Genomic DNA, 26,461 nt, shown 5'->3' with positions numbered 1-26,461 from the left:
GGCATGATAGAACCTGCAGCACTGGCCTCACAGAAAAATCATGTATGTACAGTGCTTGGCAGACTTTAAAAGTCTTTGAAAATGTTGTTAACATTATTATGTTGCAATAAAAACAGTAAAATTTAAGTTTATTAAGGGCAGGAAATGTTTCAGTTTTTCTCTGTGTTTGCATTTACACACTCAGTACTCAATAAACATTTGTTGAACTGAATTTATTTAGAAATCTCACCATTTAGCCGAAAGTAGCTGCAGTAATCCAATTAGCTCGCTCTTCCTAAGAGGGAAGAAAGCCATGACAGGTGAAAAAGCAAGGGTTTCTTTATTTCTCATTCCCATACCCACCTCCACCAGAGAAGGAGGGAGAGTTAGGAGGGATACAGAATATTTTCTTCCCCAGCTGCATGAGGGGCCTGAAAAGAATCTTATTCATTTCATTCTCATGGCATAGAACTTCTGTGATCTTAACCAGATTTTCATAACATTTTTTGCTGTTGCCGTCAACATAATTGGCAGTCACCCCAAGAGGCACTCTTAAAGGGTTTGCCAAATAAACTTTTCTACCTGCTTCTGGCAAACTCCTTACAAAGACATGAACATGGTCTGAATCTAAATACCTCAAGAGACTGGGCAAAGCTTGATATGAAGCTATAAAAACTATAATGGTTGAGCAGCATTAATATTTGAATTGGGATGAATTATTCCCTCAATCAACCTAGTGTATAACACATCAAGGTGTGGAGTAGAGAAAGAAGCTGTGAGTTGGGAACCACTGTGGAGGGAGGTATGCATGTATGTAATATGTAGACTATGAGGAATGAGTAAGTGAGTACCTCCACCCTTAACCTGAAACATAACTTAGTAACATTGCAATGTTAGTATCATAATGCAGACTGAAAAACTTATTGGGTGGTTTGATGAACCTTGGTAACATCCTATTTCCTTAGCCTTTTTTTCCATGAAAGACTCCCAGAACAGAAGTACTAACCTACCACTTTTTGTGGCAGTCTCACCCAAATCCCCAAAACTCACCCAAATCCCCTGAAGTGGTAAAAGCCCCTCTGTACATTAGTGCCACCAACTATCAGAGCAGTGAAGGATCCTGACTTCTTATAAGTGAACTCTACAGCAGTAGAGATCTCCTCACATGATGCCAGAATCATTTAAAAACCTCTCTGGAAACTTTTGCTATGGAGATAAGCTGAAGCCTTCTCAACTTTAGGTACTAAATCCAACATCTGGCCTGGTTTTATGCCATAGAGGAGAGGAAAAACCCCACTATGCCTCAAGAATTTCCCAGACACTACAGGAGGGTTAAGAAAACAGAGACAAAAATGTGATTCCCCAAAGCTTCTAAGACGCAAACAAGATTTTAAGAATAACGAAAGCTTCCCTAAGTCAAGAGTGAGGAGCAAAAGTTTTCTCAGGATGCACTTATCAAAGAAATGAGTGCCAAACAGCCCACACTGTTTAAAAAGAAACTAAATAGTGAGGGAAGGAGAGGAGGAAGTGCATTTTTCTTCTTCTTCCTTCAGTTATTAGAGCAATAAAAAAGATCACGAATAGTGTAAAATGGTGCCCTTTGTTCTAACTTGATAGGGAGTCAAGCTAAAAAAAATCACCAGAAATACTTAATGAACACAAATATTATGAAATTTAACTGTTGACAGGGAAAATCTCCAAACAATAAAATCCATTTATTTTATTTTTATTTCTAGCACAGCTGAGTTCACTTCTATTTAGTTATAATTCTTGTTATGGGGGCCTGCAATGTCATCTCCGCTCCTTTTCTTGAATATTTTTTAAAAAGGTGTCTTATTTCCTTGATAACGATGTTATATAATGAGATGAAAATGGATAGATTTTCTAAAAATTAAAATTTCAGATAAAAAACAAAGTACTATCTGGTTTATATAGAGAGGGAAATGTACCAGGCTAAGGATGCTAATATCAGGAAACGTTCATAGACAAATGTCTTGAGTGATCAAAGGATAAGGCTCAAACCATTCCTAAGTATCGTATCTTGAGGACTTAATTTAGCCCAGTTTAACCTATTAAAGTACAAGCCAGACAGAAAAGAAAGCAGGCTTGATCATAACAGAAACAACCTTTTCCCTCTAATCTCTAGTCAAGGCCCTATTTATTAAGTTTCTAGAATTCTTTTACTTCCTTCAATGGGAATGAGATCTCCTAGGTTGTGGGTGCTCTCTCCTCTGATACAGATTGCAACCTCTCTCTCTGTCTTTTTTTTAACCATTCTGCACAATTAGTGTACATACCTTTCCATCAGTCTTCCACAATGAATTCCCTCAACTCACTTAAGACTTGGGCAACACTTGGTATGTCTGTCTGTCATCTTCTCATCTCCTATGCTCTCAACCACTACCAGCCTACCTCCTTTTCCTTGTCCTTGATGAAGTCCTTTGCTCACAAGGCATCACTGGTGATATGCTGTAGCATATTTTATCCATTATTATGAAATTTGCAAGCTTCTGTGAGTCCCTCACTCCAATGAATTAAAAACTAAAGGAACTGAAAAGCTCATAATTTCTGGAAACTTGAAATATAATTCTTGTCATTTATGTATTTCTAAATATTGCTACAATTATTTAACCAAAGAGTCACTTCTCTCGAAGTTAAAAAAAAAAGCATCTTCACCTAGTTACTAAAGGAGCCAGCAGAGCAGTCATTTTTGGACTAGTTTGGAAATATAAACTTAATGCCAAAATTTGCAAATGGCTTATTCTTCTGCCACCAACTAGGTGAATCCAGATACTTCAAGGATTTGATGTTTATTCATATGACAACTGCCTCTGCATCTTAGTAGACACTGTTCTTCAGTTACAATGGTTAGGAACACCCATTACCTGCTGGCCAACTTTCTGATTCTTATGTTTATTTGTTGCTGTAAAGTACATGTCAACTTTATTCCACTTCTATTTCTATTACTTTCTATTTCTTAGCCATTAGCAGATAGTTTTGATAATTACTGCCTTATCATATAGTTTAAGATCTGGTACTGCTAACCTTCTTCCTTTACATTTTTTCCCCATTATTTCCTTTGATATTCCTGACTTTTTCCTTTTCCAAATGAATTTCGTTACTATTTTAAGCCAGCAAAATTATTTTTTGGTAATTTAAGTGGGATGGCATTGAATATATAGTTTGGGTAAAATTGTCATTTTTATTATACTGGCCCTACCTACCCATGAATAATAAATACTTCTCTGTTTATTTAAATATGATTTTATTTTTATAAAATATTTTTTTATAATTTTGTTTATATAGTTCCTGGATTTCTTTTGGCAAGTGTACTCCCAGGTATTTATATAGAGTTATCTTAAGTGGAGTATTTATTACTATCTCTTCTTGCAGAATTTTGCTTGTGATATATAGGAATGCTGACGATTTAGGGGAATTTAGGAGAATCCTGCTAGTTTGCTGAAATTATTAATTGTTTCAACTAACTTTTTAGTTGACTGATTAAAAGCTGTTTTAAGTTTAGTTATATGGGCCCTTGCACAACAGTGCACTGATAGGCTTGTCCTTAAAGTTGTTCCAGTTTGTTAGGGCCTTCCAGAGCTAGGATTCCGTAGGCATAGCCTTGCAGAACTCAGGGTCCTCTCCATACCAGAGTTAGACTTTAGAGTAGAACAAGAGAAAAAAACAACCCACAAACCTTTTTTAAATTTTTTTTGGAACCCCCACAAACCTTTTAAAGTAGTTTCACTGTTTTCAGAAGTCACCAAACCTGTTCCTTTGCTTTTGAAGAAATATTATTAGCTTGGTTTTTCTAGTGAGAAGGAGGTTTTGTGGAATTGTTATATGCCCTAACCAGGTGTATTTGCTTGGGAGTACCCACTAGTACTTAAGGATGTAAACAGGTGTGTTTATTTGAACCACGACTCCAGGAGTTGCTTCCTGGTAAGTATCTGCCCCAGAAGCTTCCTACTGTTGACAAAAGTTTATTACATATCCTTATATACATGTATACATAGGCTATTGATATTATGAATTTAATATAATATGGTTCCATATTCTGAGGAGCTCTTGTTACTAAGTAACCTTTACAATTAATTTCTATTCCACTCAAAGATCTGAGACAACATGCACTTTATAAGTCTTAATAAGAATGGATAAAAATGGCTCACATTCAATCTAGCTCAGTAAATTGCATCTGGCCCACTTGTGGAAACAGGCATCACAAAAGGTGGGATTTCTTAAGACAACCCAATGTGGCAAACCCTTAATAAACTTTGTCTTTTTCCTTGGCTGGAAAAAAAGAATGGATAAAAATGCTTTTTATGGAGAACATAGATCTCTCTTGATCACTAACTCTGTTTAATGTCTCTTGCCAAGCAGCTCTAGGCTTTAACTACAAAATGGAGATCACAGAACCTTGGAGTAATAGGGATCTTAATACTTCCCACTCAATGAAAGAATTCTTTCTTGAGGAGGCTAGAAACATAATCAACCAGGCTTTGCTTAAACATCTCCACTGGTGGGGAATATCTTACAAGCAATCTGTGCTGTTACTAGAGAGCATTAGTTGTTATAAGAACATTTTCTTTTGTCAAGATGAAGTCTGTACCTTCCAGCAAAATGACTGAATTAGAGGCTGTATTTAAATTTAGGGGCTCTAACTGAAAATAGCTAGAAAATGCTTATAAAAAAACCGAGTTAAGAAACAAAAACAAAACCCAAGAATGACCAAAAGAGGGGAAAAAGAAGGAAATTCACGTAGAATAATCAAAGACAAGAATGAGTGGGTAAAGAAAAACTATTTATAAAATGAATTAATACCACACAATAAAAGAATACTAGAATAAATCTCTCAAATAAGAGTGTAATTCTGCAATAAATACAACCAGAACCAAAGAAAAGAAAATGGAATGTTCAAAAGAACATCAAAAGTCTTGAGGAAGCTTAAAAGGCAGCTAGGTGGCACAGTGGATAGGGCACTGGGGATGGGTCAAGAAGAGCTGAGTTCAACTCTGACCTCAGTCACTTCCATGCTACTCAATACGGGGCAAGTCACTAAACCTCTGTCTTTTTCAGTTACCTCACTGCAAAATTGGGGTAATAACAGCACCTTGGACCGTGCAGGGTTCTTGTGAGGGTCAAATGAGACAATATTTGTAAAGTGCCTAGCATAGATCCTGGCACACATTAGGTACTTAATACATGCTTTAAAAAAATAAAAGAATTGAAGAGACAAGGAATTAAACCAGAGTTCTTACTGAATAATTAATGCAGTAAAAAGAAAACATATAGACTGGGAAAAAAACATCTTTGTATAACCTACTTGTGATAATGTCTGACATTCACAATTTAAAGGAACTGACAAAAATATATTAAGAGCCATTCCCCAGCAGAAAGGTGGTCAAATGAAAAAACGTTTTCTAAAGTAGTAAAAACTATGAAAAACCACATGAAAAATGTTCACAATCACAGAAAAATACAAATTAATACTATCCGGTATTACTGAATACTCATCAAGATAGCAAACAAGGTAGCTTATGGGAAAATACAGGAAGACAAACATGCTGACTCTCTATTAATGAAGCTGAGAAAAAGTTAATTTTCTCCCATTAGAATGTAAGCTCCTTAAAGGCAGGGACTGTTTTGCTTTTTTTTTTTTTTTTTTTTTTGGTATTCCCAAGCACTTAAAGAAATGCTTGCTGAAGCTCTTTTTGCAGTGGCTAAGAACTGGAAATTGAGGGGATGCCCATCAATTGGGGAATGGCCGAACAGGTTATGGTACATGATTGTGATGGAATATTATTGTGCTATGAGAAATGACAAGCAGGATGGCTTCAGAAAAACCTAGAAAGACTTACATGAACTGATCAAAGTCAAGAGAACCAGGAGAACATTACACACAGTAACAGCAATATTGTATGATGAATTGTGAATGATTTAGCTATTCTCAGTAATACAATGACAATCCCAAAGGACTCATGATGAAGCATGCTATCCTCCCTCCAGAGGAAGAACTGATATTTTCTGAATACAGACTGAGGTATGTTGTTTTTCACTTTATTTATTCTTTTTTTTTCAAGTCTTCTTGCAAAAAATATATGGAAATGTTTTACATGATTGCACATGTAAAACCTATTTTAGATTGCTTACTGTCTCAGAGAAAGGAGGAGTGGGGGAGGAGAGGGAGGGAGGGACAGAGACACAGAGGGAGGGAGGGAGAGGGAAAGGGGGAGAGAGACAGGGAAAGAGGGAGAGAGAGGGAGAGGAAGAGAGGGAGAGAGAGACAGGGGGAGGGAGGGAGAGGGAGAGAGAGAGAGAGAGAGAGAGAGAGAGAGAGAGAGAGAGAGAGAGAGAGAGAGAGAGAGAGAGGGAGGGAGGGAGAGGGAGACAGGGAGGGAGGGAAGGAGGGAATGAGAGAGAGGGGGAGAGTTTGAGGGAGAGAGGGAGGCGGGGAGGGAGGGAGGGAGGGAAGGAGGGAGAGGCGGGAGAGAGGGGGAGAGAGGGAAGGAGTGGGGGGGCAGAAGGGGAGAGAGGGAGGGAGAGGGGGGGTGGAGAGAGGGAGGGAGGGAGAGAGAGAGAGAGACAGAGAGGGAGAGAGAGAATTTGGAACTCAAAACTGAAAAAAATGCTAAAAATTGTTTAACATATAATTGGGGGAAAATCAAAGTATTATTTAAAAAAGAAATGCTTACTAATTGTTCCCAGAAAACAATTTGTAAGAAAAATTGTAAACATTTTCACACACTTTAACCTCAATATTCTACTACTGAGCACTGAAGAAATCACCACCAGCAAGAAAAGATCTATATAGACAACACTTTTTGTGGAAACAAAAAGCTAGAAACAAAACATGTTCCAATGATTGGGTAAGGCTTAAACAAATTATGGTACAGCACTGTAATTGAATGTCACTTTGCTATAAGGAATTAGAAATATGAATTCCGAAAAACATGAGTAGACTTGAGAAAAATAACATAATTTGGATAAAGGAGAACCAAAAGATTATTACATAGAACAGCACAAAAAATGTAAATAAAATCGATGCATAAAGGGAACCAATCAATTAAACCCATGAGTAACATACTGCCGAAGGAAGGCATACATCCCAATTTTCAGGGAACGAAATCTGTAAGGCAAGGTTTGGTGTCAGTGGTGTTAACAAGATGTATCATTAAATGTAAATATATAACACATAAAGAAAGGCTGTTGTTTTTCAGTTGTTTTTAGTCAAGTCTGATCTTTCATGAGCCCCTATGAGGTTTTCTTGGCAAAGATACCGGAGTGGCTTGCCATTTCCTTCTCCAGGAGTTAGAAAGATCTGAGTTCAAATGTGACCTCAGATACTTACTAGCCATGTGGCCCTGGGCAAGTCACTTAAGCCTGTTCACTTAGTTTCCTCATCTATAAAAACTGATCTCTCCTCAACACTGGTATTTTAGCCACAGCTGTTGCTGCTGCTTTCTTCCAACATTGGCCCCTGAACAGCTTCCGTTGTTAAAAGAGGAATTTGCATTCTAACTTGTTTGAAGATAACCAGAAGCTATGAAGTGTTAAAGATGGCTCAACACTTCATTGAGGTTTTCTTCCTAATGTGATTGGAAGAATCGAAAAAAAAAAAAAAGGAAGAACTTTGGGTTGATTAAATGTCTAAAACATTTTATTTCAGGAATGGATACAATATTGGTGTATTTCATATTTCCCTTTGTGAAGGGAAGGAAGGAAGCATTTCTCATGAGCCTCTGTGCCAGGCACTGTGCTAAGAGCTTTACAAATATCTCACATGATCTTCACAACAACCTTGGGAGGTAGGTAGTATTATTATCCTCATTTTATAGTAGAGGAAACTGAAGCACATAGCCGTTAGGTGACTTGCCCAAGGTCACACAACTAGTTAGTGTCTGAAGTCAGATTTGAACTCAGGTCTTCCTGATTCCAGGCCCAACACTCTATGCACTGTACCACCTACCTATGTTTAGGGCCTTATAGAATCTATTCCTCACGAATGGGGAAACTTTCATATAGTTAAATTATGACTAATGTCAGTCATCTCCCAGAGTGACAGCTCCCCTCCCCAATTATTGTTAGTGGTTAGTAATTTCTGTTGCATCCATCTCTTCCTAACCCTGTTTGGGGTTTTCTTTGCAAAGATACTAGAATGATTTGCCATTTCATGCTCCAGCTCAATTTACAGATGAGGAAACTGAGGCAAACAGGGTGAAGTGACTTGCCCAGGGTCACACAGCTAGTGTCTGAGGCCAGATGTGAATTCAGGAAGATGAGTCTTCCTGACTACAGGCCCAGCACTCTATCCACTGGGCCATGTAGCTGCCTACTATGGAAGCTACACTGTAAACAGATTCAGATGATCTACAAGGGATCGATCTATGTGGAGATTTAGTTTGAGAAAAATTTTAATGCCTTGCTAAATCCTAAAAACATTTCTATGATGGAACTGTTGGCCTCCTAAATAGAGGAAGGTGGAGAGAACAACACAGTGGATTTAATCTACAGTTTTCCTTTCAGGTCTTGACATGTCTGTCAGGTGAAAGAAGGTAGGTTTATTATGGTTTCTATTGAATTCTGAAGATGACATCCAACTGAGCTGAAATGGCATACAATTTGGTCAAATTAATGGTTGGAGTAAAAATATTTGGGTTTCAATTTTACGGCCATTTAGTGGCTATATGGTCCTATAAAAATCATTTTACCTCTCTGACCTTAAAGGAATTTCCTCATCTGTAAGGGGACTAAGAGTAGTAGGGAGGGAATAAGCTTGTATATAGCGCCTACTGTGTGCGTGGCAATGTCCTGGAGAGACCTTTACAAACAGTATCTCAGTTGATCTTCACTCACAATGATTCTATAAGGTAGGTGCTGTTACTATCCTGATTTAACAACTGAAGAAACTAAGGCAAAGAGAGATAAGGTGATTTGCCCAGGGTTAGTTGCATAGCTAGCTAGTAAGTGTCCGAGACCGAATTTGAACTCAGATTTTCCTGACTGCAGAATCAGGACTTAAGCTACTGACATGATAGGGTTTGTTGTGAGGATCAGATGAGTTAATGTATGTAAAGCTTTATAGATCTTAAAGCACTATATAAATGCAAGCTGTTATAGGTAGAATTATGATTTATTTATGTTTGAAGGTGCTCTTTTATTCTGCCTGAAAAATTCTAATGCTATTAATAATGCTGGTTCATGTTTATATAGTATTTTAAGGTTTAAAAGGTGTTTTGTAGAAGTCTATCCTGTGAGGTAGGTGCTTTTACTCCCATTTATATTTTAGAGACACTTAGGGGTTACAATTTTCCCCATTTTATAGATAAGGAAACTGAGACAGTGCTTTGCCCAGGATCACATTACTAGTGTCTTCAAATTCAGGTCTTCCTGACTCTTTTCCACTCTCTATCCCCTTCACCATCTAGCTGACTATTAGACAAAGTTGAAAAGTTACAATGAAGTCATTGAACAAAACCATTCACCTTTCAGACAAAGTCAGAGTTTAATGTATATGTATATATACATATATATGTGTGTGTGTGTATATATATATGTATATATAATGCCTCTTTTTCCTTTATTTACAACAATAATCAAAAGCCAAACCTCTGATAATCTGAGAATTTCTTATTCTTTCTCTTTTTATCTAAAGCTGATTTATGTGGAGGTGAGTTTGCTGTTTTCCACTGAAAGCTAGATTTTCTTGCTTGGGATTCTTTTTACACAGTTGTATGACCCCTTGTCCTTGGAGTGTATCTGACTTCCTCCTGAAGGCCTCACTAGATGCAGAGTAGTAGCAGAATCTTTACATAAAGCTCTTATATCTTTATACAATTCTATATAAAGACTGCAGTTAGCACCCTATGCTATGGTCATAACTTGGTGGTTGTTGACAACTTTATACATGAAATCTTATGTTCCATGCCTATGGGGCAAGATACAAGCTTTTAAGACAATCTTTTTCAACTATGAGGAAGAATGTCTCCCCTCTCCCCCCATCACTGGATACTGTCCAAGATAGATTTGGATATGAAATTACCCTTTATATCAAGGTTACCATATATGGATCAATGTTCATAAATTGGAATCAGAAAGGACCTTAAGTCCTTTGCTTTGGACCTAGTCCAATGCTTTCATTTATTTTGGGAGGGGCTTTTTTAAAAAATTATTTTCTTTAAAAATTCTAGGCAATGACAAGTCAGGCCAAATACCACACAAAACATGAGATCCATCCTTTCCATTTTTCATAGTCTCTTTTGCTGTTCTGAGATGACTGTTATTTGGATTATTTAATATAGGAATGTTTTTAAAAATTATGAATCACTCTTTTCTCCAGATGGGGCAAAAGGCCCTAAAAGAAATGGCATTAAAAGGCTTCTCAGTGCCACAGTGAAAAGAAAATCCAATTGTTCCCAACCCTCAGAAGACACTGAGACTCCTCAGGCAACTCAGGTACTCTTGAAGAGAATCACCTAGGAGGAACAAGTTGGAGCATCATACCTTTGAGGAGTTCTCCCCAACTACTGAGCCAATAATGAAGAAAGTTGAGGACAATAACTACCTGGTACTGACCGTGGCTGTCCAGCCAACAAGCAACAGATTAAACAGCCTATAAAGAAGTTGCATTATATCACGAGGGTCGAGGACAATACACTGCTCTAGTCTGATGGAGAGCAAAAGGCTCCTATATGACTCATTCCTAACTGTAATGCTTTGGAAGCTGCCAACAAAACTGCAATCATCTAAGTCATACCTAGCAAAACCGCTACATATCCAAAAACTGGTTTCCCACTATCAAAAAAATATATACGCACCAAAAACTAAAAACATTAAATGCAAAAATCTTACTATTTAACTGAAAAAAATATGGGTTTTATGATAACTCAATTAATCTGGTACCAGGTCAGAGTGTTTCATTTTACCCTCTTATGAATAAGTATTTCCAGTCTGCTACTTAGGGACGTGATGAATAACTTCTCAGTTTGGTGAAAGAGAAAAACAGAAAAGGTTATCCTTACCAAAGGGCAAGTCTGTGCTCAATTTCCTTGAGAAAACTTGTATGAAATTTGTGCAAAGGTTCGAAGTTAGAGAAGATGAGACTTTTTAAGGTTTCAGGCATCGATTCATCCTTGCTCACGGCGCTCTGAAACCACTGGAAGGAAGAAGAACAAAATTTCAAGTATAAAGATTAAAGAATGAATTTTTAACTTACATAGAATTAAACCTAGAATCAAATGAAATTACAGGCTAAAAGCAGTCTACTATGGGATTTTTAATAGCTCAAGACATTATTACAAGGTATACTTCCCACATGGATGGGCACAGTATCATGGGTAGGTATAGTTTCTTCACACAAGGGGGTAAAAAGTACTATTTCTCTCGCTAGCTCTTTTCTAGATTTGCGATAATTTGATTGTCATAACTTAGGCAAATCTCTAAATATGAAGCTTCTCACACCCAACCTGTACCCAGCTGCATCTGTTTCCAGCCATAATTTATGATAGAGATACTTAATTGCATGCACCCACCAAGTGTCCACTCTTCCTTATTTCCAAAAGGTTGTTATTTTAAGAAAGCATTTTGTAAACTTGAAAGTGATAAATAAATCCAAGTGTCTCACAATCTCAGAATTAGGAGGGAATTTAGCAGCCATCCAGCCCAATCCATTTTGGAAAAAGAATCCCTCCTAAGGACATTTCCTCCAAGTGATCGTCCAGCCTTTGCTTAAAGACCTCTAGTTAGTGGGAAACAATTATCTCTTGAGGAACCCCATTCCACTCTGGGACAGTGTAAATTATTACAAAGTTTTTCTTTCCATCAAACATAAGTTGTTATATGCAAAGTTAGTAGTCATTCTATCTACTCCTTTATCCAGGTGATAAAAATGTTATCCCAATCATAAGGCCAAGCAAGAGCCTTGGAAGAGCCCAAACACTAGACCAACTGGTTGGTCTAAAACATGAAGGATCTTTGAGTGGTATTTGATCTGACTTGCCACTGGCTAGAATTTTTTAAGAAAAAAATTTTTTTAGAAAGTCCCACCCAAAACAAATGAAAGCATGAGGCTGGATGACTTCTAAGACCTCTTCTAAGACTTCTAGATCTCTTTCCAATCTGACACAACCATTAATGACTACTCTTGTGAGTGCAAGCATTCAACCAATTCTAAATCCCCCTAATTGTATTATCATATAGACTTAGAGCCAGGATTCCTAATCTGGGGCCTGTGAACTTTCTGATAATTGTATTTCAATATAAGTGGTTTTCTTTGCAATCCTTGCATTTTACTTTATGCATTTAAAAACTTTATTGTGAAAAGAGAGAGGTCCATCAAGTTCACCAGACAGCCAAAGGTGTCCATGAAACAGAGAAGGTTAAGAATGCTTATATAGAGGCACATCTATTCCACAAGAATAGCATACTCTACTACACTTAGCTAATAAAGTCTAGATAAACTATACCTAAATTATTTTCTTGATTTATCAGTTTAGAAAAAAAGTTAAATGCAATCTGGTTTTACTTGTTTTTACCAAAGCCAGGCTGAATCTTCATGATGACTAGTTCCTTTTCCAGATATTCACAGCCATCTCTATACTAATCCCTGTTAGAACTCTGCTTGATTATAATTCCGTTAGCTCTGATACTCCAATTAAAAAAATTAGCGCCTGTGTCACTCTTTGTGTAGGTCTATATAGGGACAAGATCTTACACCTTTATTAAGAATGACAAAATTCTAATGTGGCTAAACAAGCAACATAATGCTACTTTGTAAGTATAAAGTCACTTAGGTTATGGAGTTTGGACTAGTAGTCCACGATAATAAATAAAAACTCAATAGATCTTAAATAATCTCTGAAGTGCCTAGTTGTATTTTAAAATCCTGAGACTTTAGAAGAGGTATCTTCAATAATTAATGGAAAATAAATTTAAGCAAGGAAGGCTGGAATCAGTTCCCAAGACTGACTAGAATAATAAAAGGCACTTTTTGGGGGTGGGGTGTGTGTTAGATACTGCTGTCAGGATTTATTTTGTTACCAAAGTTACAATGAAGCTTCCACTCACCTCCAAGTCTCCCTAGGGTGAAAAGAAGTGACTACATTTTGACAACCAGCAAAACACAAAGTGTTCCGGATCAGTGCACACTGGAAGTAAAATGTTTAATTCATATTTCCAACACTATAGAATTTAATTGCTTCTTTTGCATTTTTAAGCCACAATTACTAAAATTATTTTGCAGGGTACATTCCAAACTAAACACACTGCAGATGTCTAATCAGTCTCCAAGGACCAAAGTCCTTTCCCTGCATGCACAGAATTTAAGATGACCCAACTTCTTTATTAATGATAGAGTATAGACACAGGAAAAAATGGAGGTTGGGGGCAAAATGTTAAAAGTAAACATACTGAAGTGATGACTTCAAGATCCTTCAGATAAGTCCTTTCAGTGGTGGATACTTCTTTAGCAATGAAATATGCTTTGTCAGTTGGAAATCTCTGTAAAATGCAAAACACAGAGGTAAAAGAAGCTAGATCTTAAGAGACAAATCTTAGAGTGAAAAATGGCTCTATTGATAAACCTAAGTGTCTATAAGTGTCTGTTATTTGTCCATTTGGGGTAGCTGGTATCAAGACTAAGCTCTGATGAGCTAGAGAAGTACCTACGGAATGGGTTGGTAGAAGAAAAACAGAAATTAGTACTGTTTTTCCTCATTTTTTTAAACTTAATTTTTTTAGTTGAAAAATCGATTCTCTCTCACTCCCCCCACTGTCTCATAAGAATAAAAGAAAAACAAAATCTTTGGAACAAATATACATAATTAAGGACAAAACTAAAAAAAAAGGATATGTCTCAGTCTGCACCCAGAGTTCCAAAACCTCTCTGTTAGGAGGTGGGTAGCATGTTTCATTGTGAGTCCTCCACAAGCGTGGTAGGACACTGTAATGATTAGTTTTTAAGTCTTTCCAAGTTGCTTGTCTTTACAATATTACTGCTGTTGTTCTATACATCCTGTTTACTTCACTTTGTGTACAAGTGTACCCAGATTTCTCTGAAATGAAATCTTTCATCATTTCTAATAGCACAATAGTATTCAACTATATTCATACGCTATAATTTGTTTGACCATTCTCTAATTGATGGGCATCTTCTTTATGCCCCTTTTTTCCCACAGAAAGAACTGCTAACAATGTTAGGTTTTTTTGTTTGTTTTGCACAGAGCTGTCCTTTTTCGTCTTTCTTTGATCTCTTTGGGATATGGATTTAATGGATGGAATCACTGGACAAAAAGGGTATGCACAGTTTCGTAAATCATTTCCCCTTCTTATTAACATCATTGTCATCAAAAAGAGTTAGTGTTGTACCAAATAATGGAGAGTGTTGTGAACTTGGGGAAGAGATATCTAGATTTGAATGCTAGCAAAGATACTCACTAGGATTGTGGCTAGGTATTTAATCTTTCGGTTTCAGTTTTGTTGTGTATATAAAAGAAGTAATAAGATCTGTGCTCCCTACATTATAGGGGTGTGGGAAGGAAAGTACTTCATAAATCTTAAAGAGAGCTAAATTTTTTTAAAGCATTTCCTGAGCACAAAATAGATACCATGGAATTTTATAGATCTAACAAAAATGCACAATCTGAATTTATGTGTGTGAATTTTTTCTAAAAAGCCAAGTTCTGTGGTTTGGATGTTGGGTGTTTTTTTTTTTAAAAAAATTTCTTCCATGTTAAAAAGAATTCATTAACATCACATATTTTGTCTAGCAAGAGTACTATCTTGCCTTCCTGAAAAGAATGGAGACATCCTGGAGCAGCAACTGAGAAGAACAAACAAAATCCTTCGTGTGATTGGTTTGCATTTTTTTAACAGGTTCCTTTTCATCTCACATCACTATTGAAAAAGTATTACCTAAAAATGGAAGGAAAAGGTTAATTCCCAAAGAAAAACATAAGATGGGGGTATGATATTGTCTAACCTTTTCCTCAGGTTATATCTGTGTGTTTAAAAAGGCAGTATTACCTTTCTAGTTTTATTGCTTGGATTTAGCATTACCAGTTCAGTTTCTGTGGAGAGAATGTTTCATAGGAATAAACTGGGCCTTTTTAAGGTGAAAATGAAAGATCTTCCTTATTTGTGGTTGGTTTATATATCTCTTTATGTTACTTAATATCCAAAAGGTTAAGATCTTAAACTTAGCTGCCACTGATTGCTATTTATTCATATAATTAAGCCTTTTTTTTTTTGCAGGAAAAGTGCACAAGAAATCCAATTAATTAGTAAGCAAAAATAACAGAGTCATGTTTCCTTTTGGGAAACGAACAAAAGCTACACAGACTGCTCTGTCTTCAGCTGGCTACCAGCAGGGTTATAAGAGTTGGAATGTGGTAATTGGTAGCAGAGGGCATCACAAAAAATTTTTTTTAAAAAGCCATTAAGTATGAGTTAAACAGGAAAGTTGGCAAGCTGGTTATTCTTATCTGCTATTTCGATGAATCTCAGAGCAGACCGGAAGTCACTGTCTTTTTTAAAAAATAAGTTGGTGATATACCAACTTCATCCTCCCTGCCCCTCTTCCCAACATGTATACACACACACACACACACACACACACACACACACACACACACACACATACACCCTTCTTTCAGAAGGGAAGAAGCAGTTATATTGTGCAGAGCCTAAGTAACTTGCCCAGAGTCACACAGCAACTAAGTATCTGAGGTTACATTTGAACTCAGGGCTTTCTGACTCCAGGACCACCATTGCACAGCTTAGTTCAGGAAGAAACTTTGCAAAATCCAAATAAGCTCAGCTAGATACCTTTCTCCTTACATCTTCCTCATCATCTGTCCTTGTACAGGTCTGGTCATTTAGCAGTGGGCTGACTAGTGGAGATGATTGCTTGGTATCAGGGCTCAAGTTTGGAGACAAGGTCATGTTGGCTGCAGTTGGTCCTCCCTGAGAGTTGATTGACAGTTCTGAGAGATGAGGACTACCAGTCAGGGAGCCTGTTTGGGGATGGGAGATTTTAAACAACAAACAACAACAAACAACAAACAAAATAATTCCTACAAGGACCTGGCTTACTATTTCGTAGCTTTATGACTTTGACTAGTATTTGGGAAACTCAACCTTGTTAGCTCCTTAATAAATTGCTCCTCTGAATTCTAGCTGCCTTTACAGCTAAAGATACCAGAATGAGAGGAACTGCCCCTTAGATAAACTTCCACTAGCTAATTTGAGATAATGTACGAATCTCTCTGATATACCCAGATTGTAACTGTAAAAGTTTAAGACTATGATATATATATAGATATAGATATAACAGTATTCTTTTCTCTTGGGTACTACAATTGCTCCTAAAAATTAGTCCACAAAAATAGTATATTTCACAAAGAGATGTGGGTAAATCATTAGGAAATAAACTATACTAATAGGAATCTAAATTATTAATGCACTTTGGGAAGAAATGCACTATTACATCATAGATAACACAAAAGGATAGCAACTAATGCCTCATTTCTACAAAGAACAGAAGCAAGCTTAGAGTACCTGGTAGTGTCACTCCATGCTTCTCTCACTGTTTTGAGATAGAAACACTAGCATCACATTTACATGCAAAGCTCATCATTTTGTATGTGCAAAGCTGGAGATCATGAGAAATTACCACAAATCCACTTTATGTAGCAAAAAGTGACAGTCAATTCTCTGTGCAGGGAAATACAGAATATTAAAAATTCTAAAAATGTATTCACGGACTCTTAAAAGTCAACCAGGTTACTGAATGTTTAAATGAAAAAGCTTATCCAAATATTCAACTTCCCTTCCTTTAATGTCTAATATACCATAGCTTTAAAAAAATCATAATTTAATCTGGTTTCTACTTTATACTTTAAAAGTTTCAACAAGGAAGTTGCTGATTTCAATGACTAATATTTGGTCTTCAAAGTAAAAATATTTAACCTATAGAAGTGATAATAATTAAAGGCAAAGAAAATATGAAGACTTTGTCTATTTTGTAGACTGTAATGTCTGGCCTGCTGGCTGCACAACATATAACCAAGGCCCATTCCAATAAGGCACAACCACAACAGAGGTAAGATGTGTGAAATAAAATTTGTTTCAGAGAGAGCTTCAAATTGATCGAACTTTGACCTTTTATCTCTTGCTTCTTGATTGGTTAATATTTACTTCATGACTATTGAAAACAACTACAATAAAAACTAGGGAGAGTTAGCTCAGGTGATTTCAGCATTGTGCTATCAAAGCTAAAATGTTATGGGTGTAATCTTCATATTGGTTATATCACTTCACAAAGAAAAAACCAACAACAAACTTTTCCCCAATCTCAGTGAGCACCCCCTAATTGGCCCCAGACAGCTCTCTCACAAAGGCATCATGTCACCATCATCGAGTGTATGAAAAGCCACCACTTCTGGAAAAAACAGATGAGAGTATGTGCTCTATTGGTAGTGATCTTTGTAGAGAAAGAACAGAAAATAAGTATTTTAAAAGGTAAATCCAAAAGTTAACCACTTTTATAGCCGGAGAGAACACACAAGAGACAATATAGTGTTATTTAGCACCCAGTTTCACCACACATCACCGTGCCCAGTAAAATCCCAGAGAAAGGACAGAGCTTGCTTCACAAATGTCAATTTTATTGACACTAGTACATAACTGAATACAATGATAGCAAAAGTATTGAAACTCGTCACGTAGAAATGGTGAAACCAATTTAAAAGGCAATTTTTAAAAGAAGTACTATACTACTCTTTATAAATCATATAAGAAAAAACATTATTACTCTAGATCTGATTTACAAGAGAAATTCTGATACTTCCTCTGCCTGATTTCAAAGATTACAAATGCTTTGAGCACTCATGAGTGACAACCTTGGGTGTGACTTTCTTTAATTGGACCACGATTACCCAGGACACACGTAGGCTGACCTACAGCCCTGACACGGTCGCTTGGAATAAGAAGAGGTTCATATTCTGAGTAGCTGAATTTTAAAGTATACCAGATGAAACAACAAGCGACCATATAATGGATTTGTATTCATGACCTTTTGTTTTTGTTCCCTGGTGTCTTGTGTCAAATAGTACAAGCACCAGCACGGTGAACATAGCAACACGACTAGTTTGAATGGAGATTGGGCAAAAAGGAAAGCAATTGGTTGCTGGACCATGCCCAACAAACAAGCATGATGAAAGTACCTCATTTGTTTGAAGGGGGAAAATAATGGTGACTAAATTCAAATACAACCACTACCACACCCACAGGAAGGAAAGAAGCTATCCTTGTAGTTGGGAAAGTTTAAATTAGACTCTACTTGGGAAAAAGTTTGAACTAGAAAAAGGAGCACAGCAGACCAAAAGGACCAAGCTCATTGGGGAATATATGTAAGGAAGAAGAAAATGGCATTCAAAAGCAGACAGTCTAAATTGAGAAGAAATGCATTTGACTAGTTCAGAGACCGGCAGTAATAGACAGTGGAAAGTAGACTTCAATACAACCAGTATAATTCACGGCAGTATGGACAAATTCAGTATTTTTCAATAGATAGAACCTACTACCATTTCACATATACAATGTACATTTTTCCACCCTTTGTGATGCTGGTTAAGTATCAACAATCTAATTAGATTTATCAATTTTATCTTGCCTCAGACTAGCTTTAAATATTTATTTAGTGTATATAGGAGGAGTCAAGAAGTTTAAAATTGATGGGAAAAGGGGCACAGGAACTGTCATATCAATAAATTACCAACTACTCTTGTCTGTAAGTCTATTAACAATTCCAAGAATTCTAAAGACTAAGCACAAGGCCTAAGGCTTCCTGAAGGTAATTTTTACACCCATATAAAGTTATCAAGAGAACTGGCTTTGGAGTTAGAAGACTGGGTTTAATCCTGACTCTAATTCTTACTAGCTAGGTAGATTTGGGCAAGTCTTTCTGAATGGGGGCTGAAAAATGAGGGCACTGGACTAGATGGCCACTGGTCCCTTCCATCTCTAGATCTATGATCCTATAATTTTGTAATAATAATATCTAACTCTTATGATTGGCCAGTTAGCTCTGAAAGAGCCAACGGAGTCTTAAGGCACATTCTTGACCTATAAGAAGGTATATCTTGAAACATTTTAGAAAGTTGATACTTGTAGTCACCACATTGGTGGGGGAAAGGGAGAAGGAGGTTCAAATAATAATGACTAACTTAATTTGGAGGCTATTTACAATTCAGGCAGTCAGTAAAATATGCTGACAAAGGTAATGAATAGTTCATTTAGCAGTTTGTGAATTATCTAGAATTCTACTTCGATATAAAACTATCTGACCAAATTGATGACATTTGGAGTATATACAAACCGAATTCTACACTATTTGTTTATCCTCTGGAAATTGTAAAGAGAAATAACAGCATTATGTTTAAAGCTACTAAATTGTCTATACAATACACTGAGTAATTTAATTTCTCCTAAGATAGTCTGTTTTGAAGCATGGTTTTGAGTTAGCTTGTCTCCTAGATAAGTGCCCAGGTCACATGCTCTGATGCTGTTCTAGGAGGCCCCAGGTCTAGGGACATTGGGGGAGAAGCCATTATTAGTTGATTTTTTTTAACAATGAACTTTGGTTCTTCAATTTTCTAATCCTTTACCTACTTCTTCTCACCGCAAGAAGCTAGTCCTTTAAAAAAAGTCTCAAAGTAAATGTGTAATTTTACCAGCCTTGTTAAGTAAGTAGCTTAGTATTATGGCAAAAGGGAGAAAGACGGGGAAAAGAGATGAGGTTATTACAAAACTAAATTACACATTGAAAGTTAGGAGACTTTGGAAATGTTATGGACATTTTTACTGTTTCTAGAAGTTGAGCTAGAATTTTTTAAACCTTCAAATAGATCTAAAGGTTAATGGCTTTCAAATTCTTCTCATCTCTCCCAATGATTTCTCTAGGGACATTACTTTTTTTTTTGCCACTTTAATGTGCCTCAAGAGATTGAGTGTTTAGCTGGAAGACATTACATTGTCTCCATGAAATGGAAGCCCTTTAACATATAAAACCCCAAGGGAAGCATTTCTAATAATTGCTTTTAAAATTCCTTTTAAATGTACATATTTATTCCCCTGATACAGAGTCAAGGGGTTCCAAAATAGCACAGCAATGCTATTTACTGTACTTTTCAATTTATCACCCAGCACAACAGCCAGTTGGGCTCCTTCATTTTATTAATTTAAAACACACTCATAATTCTCTTTTACTGGCAGCTCTGGGGAAGAGGAAATTTGCAGGGTTGTACATTGGAGAGGCATGTCAGTATTTCCCCCCTAGCCTCTTAATCACAAGAACTGTAATATATTTAGGGTAAGAGTTTATGATTAACAACCCTCATTTGGCTTCTATATGCACTGTGACTTTGTTATCTGGGTTGGAAGTGAGGGGTTGTGCCCAAACTGAACATTAAACAAATAAGCAAATTTTATGTCTTTAGAACTATAATTCAAAGGGTTGAGTTTTTTTTTAATAGGAAAAATCAAAGATCTGAGATAGAATCTTGAGCAACTTTATTCTCTTCTTCAAGGCCTACAAGAGTCTGCTTGGTCATTGAGAAGATAGGAATGAAGTAATTTGTATTTTTAAATTGGTATAAGTACTGCCTCCATCAACATGTAACCCATCCATACATTTGCAGATGGTTGCAATTGAAAAAAAAAATAACAGAATGTTTTCTCCGTATCTCTTTTGAAATACGTCAGAAATATTTTAAATATTCTCTCTGCCTTTTTCAGTGCCTCAAATAAAGATGATTACATAATCAAAATCCATTTAGCTGTTTTCAAGAAGCCACCTCTAAAACATTTTTGTCTTCCATATTTTCATCCTAAAATACTGGAGGTCTTTATCTTTGAGTACCAAGATATGATTCAAAGGTACATAGAGGAAACACATTAAAACAATTCTTTTCTCCCCCTTTTAAAAAAGGACTTTTTGAGAGCTATAATAATTGCTTTCAGAAAGACTACAGTGAAATCTGTGTATAGATTTAATCTGTCCCTGAATATCACTTTTCTATAGAACCATTACTAGGTGGAGTTTCCTTAAACAGGCTTTACTACAGTTCAGTGACTATATAAAGCTTTCCCTGAATGACTTCGTCAAACAGGCCTTAGGAATTTTTTTATTTAAATCATAAGGTTCCATGAGAATAACTATTTTACAGGATTACCAGTTTATTAGGGATGTTGTCCTCTGTTAACATAAATATGTTACAAGGACAATGAGGTTTTGTCTATCTATAATAAAATCCTTTGAGAAAAGTTTCACCAACAGCTAAACGTTAGTTCAGGGAGCTCAAAATCAAACAACTCAGAAAAGCAATAGAAACAAATTTTGCAGGAAAATAAAGAGATGCTATTAATGGAGAAGTAGTGTTGGATAACTAATGCACTACTTTGCTCTGACGTTATGGGGAAGACAAGAAAGGAAAACCTCCTTTATTTGAACATGGTGGTGGTAGTAGTGGCAGTGGTAGTGGTGGTGGTGGGGTGGTGGTGGTGGTGGTGGTAGTGGTGGTGGTGGTGGTGGTGGTGGCAGTGGCGGTGGCAGGGGTCATGAGATTAGGGAGTATAACACATCATACCAATGAAAAATATCATCTTGTACTTGGGACAAAGCTTCAGCCATCAGTGAGATAGAATAGTTAAACCATTGACAATTTTTACAGCAAAGATACCTGTTAGAACAAGTAAAAGCTTTCAGTTTAGATAACAAAAGATATTAATACCGTGCATACAATGTTACATGAGTTTGGCTTGACATGCTTAAAGAGTCACCAAGCTCAGTGTTATTGGGAGAAGCCAGCAACCCTTCAAGTGGTACAAATCCATGCTTATTGATATACTGCAATATTAGGCAGTGAAAAAGGTGAAATCAGACAGTGCTTGGCTGCAGCTCATCTACATTTAGGGTTAACATCTTGCTCAACAAGACTAGGGATTGATCAAATCTTCCCATTTCCTCTCCTTCCAACCCCCTCCCCTCAAAAAAAAATTGACAAGAAATAGAATTAAGTGTAAAATGTCCAGTCCCACACTTAAATATCAGGAACACACATACTCAAAATGTGAGACCCAATCCTTTGCCTAACTAATCCCTTCTGTAAACGACTGCCACAGACACTGTCAGTTTCAGCAAGATATCTTCCCACAACTACAGTGGTCCTGCTTGCTTCAAAATAAGTCTTCATGTATATAAATTTTTAAAAATCACAAGAAAGATACAAGAAAATTAAATATAAACAGGATACCCTCCAAATGACAGCAGAGGCTAGTCCTCCCTCCTTTTATTTCACCCACCTCTAAGGAAGTATGGTTCAGAGAAATAACCCAGAGCTTTTGGGTTATCATGATCATTATTTGAAGTGAACAGGGTCACTGTATGTGGGGAAAACACGTATTCCAAGTACAAATAGGTATTCTGCAGTTAAAAAAAAAGACATCAGACAGCGCTCGAAACAATGCAAGGAACAGAAGGCACACCATGCTTTGAGGATAAAGACAGAACATTGAAAAGATTTTCTCCCAGAGAGGTACATGCTGACAAAACAGTGCATACAATGGATCAACAAAATAAAAATGTTTTTTCTTAAATTTTATTAAACAAATGACAAAAATGAGAATGAAGTCCCCAGCATTTTCTATTTAAAAATTAATTTGGTTTGTTAGAGATTTTATTAAATATATATTCGCTATACTGCCTTATATATACAAATTTTTAAAACACAGAAAGGGATTAATGATATACAGCCAAGCTTATGAAATTTGGTTAGTTTTCCCAAGTCAATTTCTCAGGAGGAAAAAGTGAGGGGAAAGGGAATTTATTAGCCCATCAGTCATTTTAAGTGCTTACTGAGAAAGCAACAAGTTTAAGCTCTGAACTACATAAGACCTACCTTTGATCTCACCATAAATCATCACAGGCAGAATGACAACTGTTTTCTTCTCACCAAGGAAATTTGAAACACATGAAAAGGAACTGTTAACCCACTTTCTTGGACCAGAAAACTCTTATCTAATGATTGTGAGCTCATGGGTCATCACTGTCACCTCATACTCTATTCCAAATGTTCACATGGACTATTTGTGCCTGACTTGTGGAAGAGCCTTCTGAGCTCCTACTGGTCTGATCAGTTACAGTTAGACACACTGTACCTTGACCCCAATAACAGTAATGTCATTTTGGTACTCAAAGAATTCTCAAAGAATGGACAACAACCAATTCATACTCTATCAAAGACATTTTACTTTTTCCTGTTTTAAAACTCACTGAAAAAAAAAATCAATTTAGAATGAAACAAAACCAGAGTTTTAAACACTCTCAGGTTTACCCCCATCACTATATCTTACATAAGAGTTAATTATTTTAAAGATTTCACACATTCACTAGACTGTGCATACAAGTTATACATGTGTGTGCACGTATATGTGTGTGTGTTTAATTCCTCTTCCCTGCCTGTTATGTGTTCAAGGGAAGTGCCTAAGTTGCCCTCCATAACATTCTGAAGATATCACACCTGGCATAGGGGAGTTACCACCCTGCTGGTACGGCAACATCAATTTGATGTACTCCATGGAGGCCAGCTCGCAAATATACAAACTTGTCAATGTCCACGTATCTTATGTCATCTGTCCTCTTAATCCTCACTAATTTGTAATATGACACTTTGATTTCAAACCATATTCCAAAATTACTTTCCAAGAAATTTTCTTAATATTCACTGGATTAAGTCAGTTGACCTAGAGCATACTTTCGGGAATTCAAGTGTATAAGCAGCCTTCACCATTCAAAATTTCCAACAAAATTCCAGCCAAAGGGAAAAACCCTGATGGTTAAAGGCTACTGTAGAATTACAGGGATAGTACATCAAACTTGGACTGAGTCATACTTAAATTACCCCAAATGGATGAGAGTTTTTTAAGAAAAAAAATTCATCCAGGTTCCTTGGGATATTTAATAATTTTTTTTTTGCTGGCTTTTTTTCAGAATGGTAAATCTCACAGCCTCATTCTAAAGCTGAAATACATTTCCTCTTAGGTCCTCCATAAGGCAAGAAATATGCTGGTCAACTTTTGGGGCAAGAATATTTTTGAAACCTGTAAATTTCTTCCCTAATCTCATATGTATAATACTTCTAGGATCTATTAACATACATACAGTCTGTATCTGTCATGAAAAAGCTCCTTAGAAATGTGCCTTTTTCATTGGTATAAGGAGCTGAAATGTTCTGACTTATTGGACACTTTTAAAAATGACTTAAGAGTTTGATGGGCCCTTGGCAATGACTCCTGGGAGTAGAATACAAGCAGCAAATATAAATGTGTGAAAAGTGACCACAATATACTCATTTATAAATCTACCTTTAAATACCTCTAGCTGTCAAATGACTAAAGATACATTCCTAATAAGAAGTGAAAGTGCCTATTTTTTGATAAAAAAATACTCAAGAAACCTGGAAGAATTGATATTAAGCACTTCTTCAAGGACCTAATTGGCACCCAGTACTAGAGTACCTCTAATTAAATTGTTTTTTATAACAAGTGAACTTTTTATTTCATTCTCAATGTCAAGAACCACCATTATAACTCTCTTCCTTGGCTCAGTAAAGTAGAAATGTGAAAATAAATAGAAGAGATGAAAAAATTAAAATAATTATAGTCTGAGTCTGTGAGTACTTATTAACTCTACCAGCCAAATATCCCAGACTAGTGAGAAGTATGATTTAATGATAAGATTGGGCTTGTTTTAGGCTAGATGACACTTTTATTTTATTCTTTTTCTGCGCAATTGTGCATCCCAAATCATGAATTAATTTCGCATTGCCAACATTTCTCCCAATCCTTTTGCCAGAAAAAGTAATCAAGGAAACTTGTATTTCCCTTTTTAAAAAATTCAAATTTCTTTATTATGTGACATCTTAACACTGACCTAAAAAACCTATGGCAACCTTAAATATAGGCCAATGTCGAGGAAAATACGTAAGGGCTCTAAGTATTACATTTCACTCAATTTAACAGAAGCACATGGAATCAAACCAAGGGGAAAATACACTGCCAGCATATTTTAATGCTGCCAGTGTAAACTACTCTAATCTCCAACTGTATCTAATAGCTTATTTGGGAGTAACTTGCCTTTTGTGCATGGCTAACTTAGTCCAACGGAATACCATTATGAAACGGATATTTCCAGGGGACTGTTTTCAAATGTTCACACCTGTAAGCCTTACATGAAATTAGTGGGAAGTGCATGTATCTACTTTTTATCCACTATATGTGCCATACAATTTGCAAGAGAAATGGGGACTTAAAGAACATGTCCTATTTGAATTGTACTCTGTGACTCATTTACTTCCTTCAATGTACAAATTACAAGCCTCTGAACATATTCACACTTTTTAATCAATACAATTAATCAGGAGTAAAAATAGACTTGTGTTATTAGACCATGAGAAAGCCACATAAAGTGAAGTGAAAAGAACACTGGACTTTCTGGGAAGATATGAGGTCAAATTTCTGCCTTGCCACTTAATAGCTGACTAATCTTGGGCAAGGCATTTAACCTCTCTGGGCCACATTTCCTCACTTGCAAAATGAGGGGGTTTAGATCATCTCAAAAGTCTCCTACAGCTCTAAATCTAGAATGATGATAAAAATGTTTTCTGTATAAAATCACACTTGTTAAGAGTAACTCAAGTTCATTACTATTAGACAAATGACAGGAAAATTTTGAGGAAAAGTAGAAAAGTATCCCTTTTTTGGGGACTCCAAGGATTCTTAAGAGTGATATGGCTGATTTAAATAGGTTAAAAGTACATAGGTACAGAAAAGTTTTAACGAAAGTATATAAATTCAAATTCAGTTTGTGACCAGTGAAAGAAAAGGGGAAGAATTTACTTAATCCAAAACTGAATCTACACAACAGCACAGTAATCTGCCTAAAGGTAAAAACAAAACTTCAACCAGTTGTTTGGCCCCACAGAAAATATTCTGATTTTTTACTAAACCACCAGATTGTTTCAGTATCATATAGATACAACCTTAGTACCACACATCATTCACTTTCAGCAGAGGGGAGATGGAATAGCCTATAACCCATTATGCAAGCTGACATGGGAGTAAGTCTTGAAATAATTGAGAATTCCCTACTAATGGACATTATCTGAGGTCTTCTAGATTGATTCTTGAGAGAAATTACTATAATGAATTCAAATATCAGTAAGTTACAAGGGCTATGGGTCAAGACTTTAAGAAAAACTACATCTGGCAGAAAATTGCATTTGTCTGTGGGAAAATTCTCAGTCACATGTTAAAATACAAAATAATTTCATGGGCAAAATATTTTAAGAGGACTGGTACTTAAAAAATGCAAGCACAACCAGTAGTACAGACCTAGGAGCATTTCTAAAATGGTGCTCTCTACTGATAT

The 26,461-nt window shown here is 36.3% G+C and overlaps 1 protein-coding gene across 4 annotated transcripts in view; it reads right to left on the bottom strand.

Annotated features, from left to right (window-relative positions):
• Positions 1-26,461, bottom strand: part of FARP1 (FERM, ARH/RhoGEF and pleckstrin domain protein 1) — a 335,175-nt gene that overhangs the window by 46,024 nt on the left and 262,690 nt on the right. For all 4 annotated transcript variants that reach the window (XM_036754656.1, XM_036754655.1, XM_036754657.1 and 1 more), the window contains 3 exons: positions 15,799-15,986; positions 13,384-13,473; positions 10,998-11,131 (listed from right to left, as the gene is read on the bottom strand). In XM_036754656.1, coding sequence (XP_036610551.1) covers positions 10,998-11,131; positions 13,384-13,473; positions 15,799-15,986 — 412 coding nt within the window. The remainder of the gene's footprint in view (positions 1-10,997; positions 11,132-13,383; positions 13,474-15,798; positions 15,987-26,461) is intronic.

Source organism: Trichosurus vulpecula, chromosome 4 (genome assembly GCF_011100635.1).
Source record: "Trichosurus vulpecula isolate mTriVul1 chromosome 4, mTriVul1.pri, whole genome shotgun sequence".
NCBI classification, from domain to species: Eukaryota; Metazoa; Chordata; class Mammalia; order Diprotodontia; family Phalangeridae; genus Trichosurus; species Trichosurus vulpecula.
Note: the sequence above shows the minus strand (reverse complement) of the source record. Positions and strands in the feature narration are given on the sequence as shown.